Source organism: Strix aluco, chromosome 1 (assembly GCF_031877795.1).
Source record: "Strix aluco isolate bStrAlu1 chromosome 1, bStrAlu1.hap1, whole genome shotgun sequence".
Classification (NCBI taxonomy): Eukaryota; Metazoa; Chordata; class Aves; order Strigiformes; family Strigidae; genus Strix; species Strix aluco.
In genome coordinates this window covers 72,363,684-72,377,787 of record NC_133931.1, presented here as the reverse complement: position 1 = coordinate 72,377,787, position 14,104 = coordinate 72,363,684, and the positions used below count along the sequence as shown (strand labels likewise).

Genomic DNA, 14,104 nt, shown 5'->3' with positions numbered 1-14,104 from the left:
AAGCTATCTAAGATGTTAAATGTCCAACTCTTCCACTTTGACTCCAAGTTAGAATAACTTGAGGCTTGCACTTTAATCACACATTTAAATGCTTATACCTGACTGGGACAAAAATTCTGAGCACCTTTTCTACCGAGCTTGCATGACTGAGCTTTTAAGTATGTTTTTTAGCTTTACAAGCCTAGCTATAAAAAAGCCATTGTTCATATTTCACTGACCTTAATCTTTGCCCAGGCAGCGGAGGGGCTGAAAGGGGAGGTTGTCTGCACAATTACAATACATTATTGTGCTTATTTCAATATCACTCTGCTCCAGGGTGAACTATTTGGCTTTAAAATGTTATAGACTAGTATCGTAAGTGAAGAAATCTTTAGAAAAATTTCAGAAAAACCTCAAACGATTTATAAAATCATTACACTCTCTCAGCAATCACTCTTTTGTAATGTGAAACTGTACATTTTAAATCACACACAATTAAATAGACAAGTAAATCCTAAAACCAGGAAGAATCTTGAACATGAAGCACAAAGTTAACTACCCAACTTAACATCTTCTGTTTCTAGCATAGTGCTTTTTACTGCTGTATGCTAGGAATTTTAAGATGACCGTGAGTATGTCTGCTTCTCTGCCTAGTAAGGATTTCTAATAACATATTTGCCTTTTTCCTCCGTTCTCAGACTCCAGTTTGGACCAAATGGTCTTTTCATCCATTTTAAACTCAGCCTCATCTCCAGAGCCTGCCTACACTAAGAATGAAGTCTACCTATCCTGATGTAAGAATATAGAGATAAAAATGTAAGATGAATAGGAATGAAGATTACGATATTGGTATTTTTCAGTCAAGACAGTAACTGTATAAAAACCTAAGTAACCTAAAAAGGTTACTTTTTATTAAGACAGAATAGCATCTGATTTTTATCTCAGGTACATGCACAGACACATGTCAACCAGCAGGTGTGTGTCTCCACTGTGCGTTCCACCAAGGTGGTTCTAACTCGGAGTGAATTTCTTCCAAAATTTCTTTTTGCTCAACTTCTCTCATGAATAGTTCCAAAATAAAAAAGTATGCAAGAAGATAGCACAATAGTACACACAGAAATATTTTTGTGAAGCAGTTCTTAAAAACTCAATGTTACAATTTCACTAACACTAATTATCTGTAAATTGCCCAATACATTGTTCCACGTACATGTTATTTTTCCATATAGATTTCTGCAAAAGATGAAAGAAGTGCTGCAATTCAAGAATCTGTTCACTCATAACTTTACCCTAAAATGAGTTTCTTCTTTTAGGAAATTAAATACTGATCAAATTGCAATTAGTTTTATTGACGCTACTGAGCATCTTCCCATCTAACGTACTCCCCACAGAAATACACTAAAGTTGTATTTCAGATTCTGAATTAAAAATCAACCTGAAAAAAATTTTAATCGAGAAGATCAGGACATTCCAAAGCAAAATCTAAATAGAAGTTATTTAATACTGCCTCTACATCACATATTTCTAATTTCTGTTTGCTTTTCTTGGGCAGAAACTTGCCCAATACATCCACCAAAGCTTCAGGGCAACAGGTTAAGATAAAGAAAGAAGTAATCATCTTTTTCACAAAGTGAAGATTGCTTACCTTACATTCACAGGTGTATGTGGATGCCAGTGTGGCTGAGCAGGATGTATATTAGGATGATACTGTGGCTGCAATGAAAACATTGAACCCAGTTAATGAAATCTTATAAAAACTCCCTATTAACTTTTTATTTTCCTGGGGCCATGAGAAACATGCTCCCTGTGAGCCTTAGAAACCCCACTTTTTCAGACCTTCTCCCATGCCACTGAGCATTTACACGAGACCTCTTGGTGATGAGCTTGCTCGTTAGGACACACTCAGGGAAAATGCAAAGAAAATTGCTTTTCAGTTTGAGAGACAAGCTAGCACATCTAGTGCTTCTCATAGAAAGCACATCAAAAGAATGTCAACTTTCATCAAAGGTGGAGAGTGAGAAAGGTTACTATTATAATAGCAGTCTTCAGAAGGTCACCCATCTTTGGTGACAGCATTTCTCTCTCATATCCATGAGATCTTGAGGAGAAACACTGAAATATCACTAGTGAGGCTTTTAATAAAAACAACTGTTAAGACTAAGTTCTCATGCACACACTCAGTTGCTTTCTCAGTAGCACTGACTGCTAGTATCACGGTTAAGGTTTTTCTCTGAAGTGTATAAAGGAGCTTGTTTAAAAAAACAAACATTTGACCAGGAATGAACTCCTTAAGTGTTGTGATGGGGGAGATAATTGCAACTTTGAACTTGTCATGGATCATCCAATGTGAGAAGCTGCTCTAGACAAAAGGTTGCTCACAGAGCAGTCTCCTGGGGTCCATCATATTCACAGTCCCAAAGGCTTTAAGAAGGGAAGGGGGAAGGGGAGGGAAGGGGGGGGGGGAAGGGGAGGGGAAGGGGAAGGGAGAGAGGGTGGCAAATGGAGTGTATTCAGCTTGCAGTGCATTCAAGAACACAGGTGAAGAAAGATAGGAGTTCCTCCACTTTCTCCTTAACTCCCAATGTGACACTTTTTATTTCTGAACCACCTCAGAGACTCTCACCCCAGAGTAAGGGAAGGGGAACAAAACAGCTGTACTAAGTATAGAGAACAAAAATATTTACCACTAAATAAGAAAATTACAATATTCTCTTCAACAATTGTTATGCTCTTACCTGGTAGTTATGGACTTCAGGAGTATTTTTAGCGCTAAGGGAGAAAAAAATTAGCTTTCATGTAATCAATACATTTATGTCACAATTTCCTATAATTCAGGGTTCTACCCTTCAGGGAAGTATTACAGTGAAGTAAAATTCATATTCTTAAGGACATCGGTATTTTATTCAAGATAGACACTACAGCAACTACAGTGCAAAAAAGAGGGGTGCAAAATTTTTTTCCTCATTTTACATTTATGAAACAGGAACAAATAATGCTAGATAAGATAGCATAATAGCAATAAGCAGAAAGGAAATATGTTTTACTTTAGTCTTATCTCAAACACAAAAAGAAAAAAAAATTTAAATGGAAGCACTTAAAAGTCTCAAAGCCAGTCCCCAAGAAGAATCTGGTGCTGCATAATGAGAGATCCCAAAGCAATTCATCCCACACCACGGAATTTGTTTTGACAAATCCTAAGACAGAAAGGGTCTTCAGAATCTTTTTTGCCTGACAACAGCAGTTGAGAGATAGAGAGAACTTGAGCAGTCACTTACCACAGTTGTGCTGCTTTCACAGGATTGTTTGCTTAAAAAGAAACAAACGAAAAACCTTAAGACAGGCAAAAAACCTTAAGACATGAAGTATCAGCTATTGTGACTGGGATGTTACACTACAGCTTAAGTGAATCCTCATACAGACGTATGTGCACAAATGCGTCAGAATCACAAGTGCAACCCTCTGCTACCCAGCATTCCTGTGTGAGTACATGAAGTTTGAGGCAGACACAAACCTCTCTCTGTTTCTGCAAGAGTCAAAGCCCAAAGATGACAGCAGACAAGAGTATTCTTCCCAAATGTCACAAAAGAAGGACTTCTGGCAGAGCAAGTTCTGCACAACCAGAACACTACTTTTCTCACCTTGGTGTAGCTACCATGTCAATACCATTGAGTCCCTTGAAAATCAGAAGCTACCCCTCACAGAAATTTTGCATCTTACAGAAACCAGAGTATTCCTGAAGCTGGTAATGTCCTGTGTCTTATTACAGTGAATGACAGTCACCAAAAAAAGCTGATCAGTTGGGAATACGGGAAGGCACTGAGCAATCGTGAGCAACAAGGTCTTGGCTTGTGCTTTGGACAGGCTGGAAAGAACAGTGAAGAAGGCAGTGGAGTAACTGGGATGTACAATTTCTTTTTCCTGAGAGACAGTGTATTTTTCAAGAGCATTGAAAAACTGCTGAGTGATATAGCTGAAAATACAAGTCTCCGCTGAACGCAGGAAGTGGATGACAAACTTAATGAGACACTGTAGCAGTCTCAAAGAGACTGAGCTAGGACAGAATCCAACGCCTGTGAGCTGCAACTAGATACAGGTCTTAATGGCTAAGAGATGCGTGAAAGACAATAATCTAAGGGGACTTTTTGCATTAACTTAACAAACATGCTGTTGAGCTTTTTGGAGGGAGAACATCTGGGTATGACAGCAATTCTGCCTGGCTGCTATGCACAGAGAACTAAACTGAGCATAAGCCACACTTTCTCTCTTCTCCCATCTCACAGACATAAGTACGAAAGCACTGAGGCAAGGTATCACCTGCAGGTCTGACAGATCCTGTTATTGTAAAAATAAAATTAAAACAATCCAGTCTTCAATTTAGGAAATCATCCACACTTACCATATACAATTGACTCTTATGTATCATGTAACAGCATTTCACAAATTTAATAAATTTGCATTTCTGTAAAAAACTGACATGTAGTAAGGAAGGGGGGGGTTACACACTCTAGAAGGCATGCATGCTTGCTACCCTTTTTTCCCCATTGTACATCAAAAATAAAAGTCCCCCCATAATACCACAAGGACTTTTCATGGAACTGAGGTTCATATTCTAGGAATACAAAGGAGTGCAACGAGATTCTACAGGAATGTCATCTCACCCTGCTTTATACAGCAACTACACCTCCAGCCTCAAGTAATACAGAATTTAAAGGGGGTTGTCTTGCAGTGCTCCTTCCTAGGTTTTTCTACAAGGAATAAAAATCTCGGCTTAAGTTTTCAAGGACAAATGACAAAACCACCAGGGAAATCAATTCCTTGTCATCCCATTCAAATCCAGCACATTTCAATTCCCAGAGAAAGCTAGTTAAGGTCAGACTCTGGATAGGTGAGTAACATGCCATTACAGTCAGGAAAGCAGCAACAACTGCACAGCAAGACTGCTCAATAACCCTAAGTCTGGCTAGATAAGCAAGTCAGTGAGGCTTTTGGACACTGCTCCACTCTACGTGACAAAGGCACTTCAAAGAAAATGTTACATGGTTTCCCTCATTTAGTTTGATAAAACTTTTCTTCCCTCCTCAATGAAGCAACAAAAGAAACCATACTACCTCCTTCTCCATAGATGGGGGATGGAAGAATTAAGTATAGACAGAGATTAAAAACAGTAGATACAAACAATGGACTCTGACTTCAGAGAAAAAAACCCATGTACATTCTGATTTTTTTAGGTAGTCTGACATGTTTTGGTTTTTATACTGTGGTACAGATTTTATGGTTGTAATATGACATTTATATGGGTTAACAGGACACCTGCATGACTGGTTAAGTGAACACAAGTACAAACACTTACCTTTAAAAGTTGAATGCCTTCGAGAAGGATATCGCTTGCTGGGCCTTCTTTCAAATGTACTAGTTCTGCGTAATCTTGTCCCATGTGTTGCTTGATACTCTGTCCGCCCACTTAAAATACAGAAATAAACAAAGTTAACTATTGCCTTTTGCTGGATGCTGTACCTGCTCCATTGTATAAACACAAACATATTGCTGTTACTTTGCTAAATACCTGAATCTGAAGCGTGATCCCAGCCTTATGAAGTCGGATCTACTAGATTTACTATTTGCTGGGGCTCGCAATCTGAAGAAAGCATGGTGTTCCACCGCACACTTCCACAAATGTTTGCACGTTTTGGCACTGTCTAACCGGAAAACAAATGTGTGCTCTTGCTCTCTGCCCTAAATGCAGAAACAAAAGCTCTGGAAGTTGGCATGCATGGTATTAGTTACTGTCCTTGGTAGGAGAAATACAGCCTGGGCCAACAGTGTGATGAGCCTCCCTTGCGTTTTTACCAGCCTGAGCACACACCACACTTTGTTGGATCAGGCCCAAGTAAGGGAAGAAAGTTACCTGTTCATCATCTTCTACAACCACAAGTGTTAGTTTGCTCTTTTTAAAGTCCATTTTTGTGATTTTAGGCCTAAACACAAGAAGCGAAAAGAAAATTAATGGAAAAACGGCATTTTGTAATCTAGGACCGTTCCCCAAAACACATGAGGGATTTGCAATCCTGGAACACTTCAGGAATTGTAATAAAAGTATGATTTCCTGGAAATGTGACTATTTTTCAACAAATATTTCATATTTGAGAGTGGTACTTCTAACCAGACCAATTTACCTTCAGATTTAACCTTGGTATTTTAACCTTGTAGATTTGATCTATATTTAAAAATATAGTCAGGATCCCATTATGTAAAGGAGAAAGATTTCTGCATTTTAACAGAAAGGAATATAACACAAAAACAGATTACCAAAAGAATAAGCCTATTTTGTTGGCTCCTTCAAAGATCAATATGCCTGTTGGTGTCAGTCCAAGAGCATATTCACAACCATCTCTTCCCTGCAAGCAAGCATAGAATCAATAATCAATATGCCATTAGTAGTGTAAATCTTACTACAGTAGTATGTCAAAATCCATAGCTTTTAAACTAAATGATAGGGTTTGCATATTTTTTAACATTACAGAGGAAAATGCATCTGTATGGGGTGCAAACTGGCAGGTTTTGGCAATGGGAGGCTGCAGGGTGTCCTGGGTGGAAGGAGATCTTGTGCTGCCCCCGATGGCTCTGATGCCTGTGGAAACAGCCCTGCGCCACCACTGCAGCCAGGGGAGCCCACACTTCGGCTCACCTGTGTTTAAGAGCAAGCAGTAGCTGCTGGGGGAAGGAGACACAAAAGGAAAAAATTGAGGGACATGGAAAAAGGCATGTGGAAAGGAACACTGTGGGGGACATAGCTGGAGATGCACTCTTGGGAGGAGCCCTGTGGGAAGGAGGTACTTCTGAGGGACTATGGCTCACCGGGCAACCCACACCACAACAAGGACACCCCTGAGGGACTGACCCACATGAGGGCAGGGGCCCCGCAGTAATAAAATGAAGTATCACATGGATCTTACCTTAACTACATGCATATCTACACCATACATTTCTAGCCATTTGGCTTTGTTCAAGTAGCACAATTCAGCCTGAGCTGGGCTCTTTCCCCTAAGAACATAAATTTTTATTTATACTTTATGGTATGAAATTTTTATCCATTTTAAATGTTTTAAAACTCATTCCTCTAACCCTTTTCTTTGGGCCCTCAATCTTAATTACACTAAATGGTATTTCAAGCCTGGCTTATGCTTTTACCCTTTTCCCTCCAAAGGAAAATAAGAGGGATAAAAATTGAAAAAGGTCTAAAATTGCCAATAAGGATGAAAGTTCAGGTAAGACAGTATTACTGAAATGTACAATATTTATTAAGAAAAGACAGGAAAAAGAGTTTGCTACTACCCTGAACGCAAAACTTTATGTGTGCATGTGGGAAAGAAGGAGAGGAAGAGAGAGAAAGAGAATTATTTCCAACATAAACAGGAAAAAGATCTGACTGCTTAAACTGTTATGAGATAAAAAGAAAAACAAATTAAAAAAACCTCCACCAAACAAACTCACCCCATCAACCTTCCCTAAATTACCGCTTGCCATTTCTAGGGAAGGGGAGGGCTTAAAGTCTATTCACAATACTTCTCAACTGACAAACATAATCACCGTTTCATGTCTGTTGAAGGGGTTCTTGCAGACATATTTGACTTTGGAAGAGAAGAAAACCTCCTGTTGCTAGAGACACCACTCCCACACAGGTATCCTACCTGCACTCCTTCCATTTCTGAAAAATGTCAAATTCCATTGCTTCACTCTGGTTTGGTGCAAACCTGAATTCAGACACCAGTTCTGGTGTGTGCTCTGGGTGCTCACACTCTCCCAGCTCCGCTGCAATCAATCAATTGAAAAGTTAAAAACATAAAGATCATGGGATGACCAGAAACATTTAATTCCATAATCTCCACAAAGACAGCTTGTCTAAATGATAGTTTGTAAGTTTCTAAGTATGCTTAGAAGAACTAAGAAACTAAGAAAGAATGCGTTTGTGCCAATGTTGTAAGTTAACTTCCCGCCCTCCCCTCCCCCCAACTCAAACCAGATTTTACAGCAGAAGTCAGACAAACGCGTTTGCAGGAGCAGTGTACGGTTACGGTACAGAATTCTGACATTCAAGAATGTTAGAACTAAACCAGCTTAACTAAAGCCATTTCTCTGGATTTTAAAGTACTTAAAGGAAATAAAGTTTCTACTAAAAACAAAAATCAATGCACTTCTTTTTCAGATGAGATTACTTTGAAACTTCCTCTCACTGCAATGAAGTCATACTTTTCATTCCAGAACACTTCTCATTCTATTGCATGCTTTGTTACATTACTGTTCATGTCAAAACATGAAAATAATACCTAGTCTCAAGAAACCAGGGACAAAGTTGTGTTTTTTTTTTTTAAAAACCACAGCTGTGATGTCATATTCAGATTAAGTAATTTTTAAAGAAAGAAATGCTGAAGTATTAACATAATTGAGGTGTCACTTTCTACTTATTTGCTTAGGGTTTGGTATCTTCTTTTCTAGGAGCAGAACACTAGCAAACTCTACTGAGCTCAGTAGCAGATACAAGCGCTGAGTGACTGATGCCCTTAACTGTGCCGTGCCTGCGTCATGCTTTGCTCCTGGAACCTCTCACCTATACAAAGAAGCTGCAATGTCACTGCCTTGGCACTGTGAGACAAACACCAGTGGCATATACATCATTCAGCAATACCATGTCACCTGACATATGATTCCAAACTAGGCCTTTGTCAGTCGGTGTTTCTTGACTACTACTACTAATACTACTACTATCAAAAAAAAAAAAAAAAAAATAGGCCCAGAGGGAAATTAAATCTCTTGAAAGAAACAGTTTTTTTGCTTCAGGGCAGTTTTACATAACAGCTGCAAAAATGTAATTGACTTTCAGTCTTCAAAAATACCTAGCAGGATACATTAGAACATAGGAAGTTACATTCAAAATGCAATCTGTTGATACTAGGTGGTATTGAGCACTTGAGCTTCACTCAAACATTTAGCATTCCTGAGGACATTAAACAGACTGAGTTCACTGATCTTCATTTGTCACTACTGCCTCAAACACATTTTTTATCTTCAACAGTAATCTTCCATGGTGAGTTACAGTATCCTTATCTATGTCTTTTTCTTTATCAGAGATATCTCAGCTCTGCTGCTGTTTCATCTAAATTGGAAGCCTATTTAACACAGCTGTTGCTAAGAATTACTGGCAGTCCAGTTTCCAGCATATAAGAGGGAGCCATAACGAACTGTGTCCACACTAACAAGGAGGACTTCAGGGAAAAAAAGTAAGAAACCAAGTTTGATGTGTTGACAACCATCTAGGAAAAACATGGGAGATTTCTCTACTAGCTAACTGAGAGAGAAGGCGAGGAATGAAGGCTGGCTGTGCCATAAAGAGGATGTGTAATGGTAAGAATCATGAACAAGTAGGACAAAAGAAACACGGAGAATGTAGGGCAGAAGTTCTAGGTACAATATCACCCTTGTTTCTCAATAGCTGCACTCACTGTTTATTCACTTTCAGGCAAACAAACAACGTCATCATTTTGATCTCTAAGAAATAGATCTTGAGAGAAGAGCCAGTAAGAGTCTCACCAGCTCCCCACCCAGGGCAGAAGGGCAGCAGAAGAAGGGGGAAGCACAGACTCCATACAAGGATGCTCTCACTAGTGTCTTTCCTGGTGGAATCACGTTTCCTGAATGGCTCATCAGCACTAATATTTTTCAGCAGAGGACCCATCTCTTCATTTGCAGTTTTTATGACAAAGTATCATGCTTTGGCATGCCCTCCTCTGGCCTTTTTTTTTGGGGGGGAGGGGGGGGCAAGGGGAGGTGTTACATAACATGTTTATATACATTATTCCTGTTCTTTAGTAAATAACTGCATAAACGGGGAAATTTTCTAAAGGAAGTTTCCTAGAAAGTTTTTGAAAACTGCAAAAACATGTTTATCTGTCAACATATTGTTGATTCTTTTAGACAGAAGGGAAAAAAAATGTTTGCACTATCCCATGAAAATGTCTTATGATTAGAACCAAAAACTGGAGATCTGAGAAACAGTTTTCCTGTTGAGTTTAATTAGTAGTTTCAAAAGTATACCTGGTTAAATACAAAAGCCTCGCAAGACTAATAAGGTAGGTTAAAAACTTATTCTAACAGTGACGATTCAAGTTTCATTACAACCTTTCTGCAGATAATCCCTAAGTGAAACATACGATTATGTATCTGATTCACAAGTTACCCTATACTGCAAATCGATGTTATCTGCTACAGAAGTTCCTTCATGGGACTGGCAACAAACCAACAATTTATGTTTGAAAGATGATTCACACAAAACACCAGCTTGGAAACTGTTGTTTGAAACAAAGAAAGAATTACTGTAAAAGAACAACTTCCTTGGTAAAGAAAAGGTATGAAGTTTAAAGCTGTCTTGTGAAGAGAAAAGGCTTTTCTTTCAGAGGGCTTGGAGTACCAATTCCTAAATAGCCATTTATAACTTTTACTTTGCTCTTAGGAAAGCCACACTAAGGAGCAAGACTGGATTTTACAGAGTAAATGAAACCTGCTGAGAAGGGAATAATCATTTGACATTTCTTTAAACTCTTCTGCTTAATTAAGTTTCCAGTGTCAATAAAATGTAACAAATGTTATACCAAAAAAATGCTAATTATAGCATATGTCAGCAGAGACAATAAATTAGTTGCAATAATGAAATAATTTTGGAGAAACTTATTGTGATGATGTCAAAATAGCAGAAAACTGAAACTGAAAAAAAGACAGCAGAAAAGTATAGAAGTATGTTCCCACAGACAGGGTCAAGAAGTGTTAGTTTGGTACCTAGTTGGAGACATTATAAACATGATGGATGGCTATTTTATTACATTTACACAGTAATCACAGGTGTCAGTTACTACCCAAAATGTTGAGGCATCAAGCTATTATTCTTTGCTTGGTTCTCCTTGCTTAGACCAGGGGTGAGGTTACTGGTGTTTTTATCTGTGAAAACGGAAGCAGCGAACCAAATACGGGCTCTAGATTTTCTCCATCTCAAAAAGACAAATGGAGTTTGCCTGCAGCAGTTCTCTGCACACCTAACAATCAGAGCTGTGCCAGACTGGTGTAGAAAAATAACCCGCTGCTGTAAGATTTACACCTGTTGCTGTTTGGGACTGAATTCCCAGTTTTGACTGTCAAGTTCATCTACAATCGCTGAGTTATCTCCATTGCTGTATTAAAGTAAGAGACTCTGCCTAAGCACTCCATGTGCCATTGCCAACCACCAGCAGAACAGGAAGAGTATTCTTCATTTCAATTCATTTTGCTGCTGGTATGTCTAGAATGGTTCAGCTCACTGCACTTTATTTTAGAAAAAAATGAACTGGATTTGAGCGTCATTACACAAGGTTCTTTCACATCTACAAAACAAACCGCCTGAAATGGAATGAATACTTGTATTAATGTGTCTGCAGCAATAAAAAAAATACTTTTTCCTACAATAAACTAATGAAACCTAGTGTTCTAGGATTTTTTAAATCTTGTAACCCTTGCTCCTGACACAGAAGCAATCTTACCTTTCTATTGAGAATTCTGCTCTCCAGTACCTGCCACCCAGTCCCTCCTGCCCTGTGACCACCTCCTGTGCCACACTCCGTGGAGGCTCACTCTCCTGAGCACTGGCCGGGCAGCAGGCAGCCCATGTTCGGAGCTACACTCGCAGGGATCCACCTGCTGCAAAGCGTGTGCTGAAGGGCCAGCTGGCTCTTCAGGCTGAAGTGGTAACACTGCACACACCATAGCTGCTCCCTCAGTGGGGAACTGTTTGGGGTCTTCTTTCCCCGGTCAGCCCCTGGTTTCCATGAAACCTGTGTCTATCCATGCCTTTGAGGCTCCTTCCCCTTGGTAAGTGTGCCAACATTGCCTAATTTCAGAAGTTATGAATGGAGGGAAGGCAGGAAAGAGATCTCCATAAAATTCTTCTCCTCAGGTAAAGAAATAGCATTTATATATGATCAGTGATAAAGCATGAGTAACACAGAGTGAAAAGAAACTAGTGGGTGAGTTTTCTAATACATTGAGACAAACCACTTTCAAAAGATTGCATACCTTGAAGACATAGAGCTGCTAGTTCAACAGCAGTTTCATATGGGCATTTCAGTCTTAAAAAGAAAAAAAACAAGCTATAAAAAACACGTCTTCTTTTCTCAGTGAATTCCTCTTGCAATAAAGCTAAAAAGTAGTCTGATATAAGAAATGGAAACAATAACTTCCACAAGCTATTTATGATATGAAACATCTACAATTAATTTTTACTTGCATATGATTATTTTCTAATTTGGTATGTTCTAATTAGCACTAAACACATCATATGCTCCACCATAAAACAAGCTTGAATTAATAGAGACAACATTAAATCAACTAAGAAACCACTTTGTCTTCAATACTGTATTTTAGAACATATGGTTTTTAGTTTTTTGGAGTCTGTAATAAAAAAATAGAGCAAATGTGAATTTATTGGCCAGGGTGAGACTACAAACACACAAAATACTTTTGCAGGGTTGACCTGTGCAGAAAGTGTTGCACTTCATCATCTTTTCCTCCTCTATTTTATCTACCATATTGAAAAATATGGCAAGCCCATCTTACATTTTTAAGTCATAAAATTCAGGACAGTCTTTGCTCTCTTTGTACATTTCCACTGCCTGGTCAATCCAAAGGTCTTTACCCATTCTATCTGTCAATAATATAGTCACGATGCACACACAGTCATATATCGCTGTATTCTGAAGAAAAAAAATGCATGTGGATCTGTAAATCATGTTTATAATCTGTGCATGAAAACCATAAAGAATTAAAAAGATCATGCAGTTAAAGTTTCAAATCACTAAGAGATTAACTATTAAAAACACTTTAAATTACAGCTGCAAGACCAAAGAGGTACTTACTTCCCTGAAAGAATGTCTTGCCGGAGCTGTAATACGAACAGGTACCTGACAAATAAAAATTCAGAAAGTCAAAAGTATATATAATGTCACTTTTCTAGCCCAATGTCTAGAAAAATATCCCAATTCACTGAATAGTCACAACATCTTCATTAACTTGTTCTTAAAAGAAAAGGGCCTTTGGGATCACTTAGATACACCCTGCAACCTTCAAAGTTCCCATAGCTTTCACTAAAATCAAAAAGGAAGGGATTTTTCACTATGGGCTGTGTTCAGGACATTGTCCAAAGCCTTTGCTGTTTAGGGATGTGCTCTATCTGAGCATACACCACAGCAACGTAAATGTTATTGACACTCCAGTGTTCTGAACTGCGTCTTGCCCAAGTCAAGCTAGAATTGAACTATAGGATCAAGACATAATGCAGATAAAGGCATGAAGGGTTACCTCCACAAACACAAATACAGAACATGGAAAAAGTCCAAACTGGGCAAAAGGTAGAGCTGACTAAATTTTTACTTAAAATAGCAGAAAAGTTCTGAATAAAAGAAACCTGAATTCCATAGAGCCCACAAATTTATTTAGGAGGCCAAGTAGGAATTTACAGCCTTCAAACTGTAGTAGCATTTTAAGCTGTTGCTAATCCTCAGTTCTAGGCATGCTTCATGTTTCACAGCCACTCAGAGTTGGCGTCTGAGGCATGCAGAAGTGTCCCAAGTCATACAAGAGCTTTGTACAGGATAGGATGGCGCAGACAAGCTCTGCACTGCTCCAGACACTGTGGGGTGAGGATTGCAGTGATGAGTGACTCAAGAGAAGAAAGTACGAAGCACTACTGAGAGTCAAGCCAGTAAATGTGAACGTAAACCTCTCCTATGTTTACAAAGGATGCTAGAAAGATAAAGTGTTTTTCACCACAGAGGACGTGCTATGAACGCGGTGAAGGATGAATAGTTGGAATCAGAGAGGAAAACAGAAATGAAAAGGAAGATTAAAAAGACTTCTCATGATACACTAAAGCAGAATCAGATTTATCCATGTTAGCTCTGTGTCACATCTCTGATTCACATACTTGGCTAATACCTGACTTGCCAATCAAACCAAGGTATTTACATGCATAGATTAAGGGTAGACAAGTATATTTCCTGTTCTTACTGTTTTCCCCTGATGACTCACAATCCCATGAACTCTTCTAAAT

At 38.8% G+C, this 14,104-nt stretch overlaps 1 protein-coding gene across 4 annotated transcripts in view; it reads right to left on the bottom strand.

Moving 5' to 3' along the window:
* The window catches only part of EPB41L4B (erythrocyte membrane protein band 4.1 like 4B), a 180,120-nt gene that overhangs the window by 92,215 nt on the left and 73,801 nt on the right, over positions 1 to 14,104 (bottom strand). For all 4 annotated transcript variants that reach the window (XM_074824909.1, XM_074824919.1, XM_074824927.1 and 1 more), the window contains exons 5-15: positions 12,912 to 12,956; positions 12,073 to 12,125; positions 7,668 to 7,788; positions 6,933 to 7,020; positions 6,286 to 6,374; positions 5,885 to 5,954; positions 5,543 to 5,712; positions 5,330 to 5,439; positions 3,255 to 3,285; positions 2,715 to 2,748; positions 1,625 to 1,692 (exon numbers count right to left, since the gene is read on the bottom strand). In XM_074824909.1, the coding sequence (XP_074681010.1) occupies positions 1,625 to 1,692; positions 2,715 to 2,748; positions 3,255 to 3,285; positions 5,330 to 5,439; positions 5,543 to 5,712; positions 5,885 to 5,954; positions 6,286 to 6,374; positions 6,933 to 7,020; positions 7,668 to 7,788; positions 12,073 to 12,125; positions 12,912 to 12,956 (879 nt within the window). The remainder of the gene's footprint in view (positions 1 to 1,624; positions 1,693 to 2,714; positions 2,749 to 3,254; positions 3,286 to 5,329; positions 5,440 to 5,542; positions 5,713 to 5,884; positions 5,955 to 6,285; positions 6,375 to 6,932; positions 7,021 to 7,667; positions 7,789 to 12,072; positions 12,126 to 12,911; positions 12,957 to 14,104) is intronic.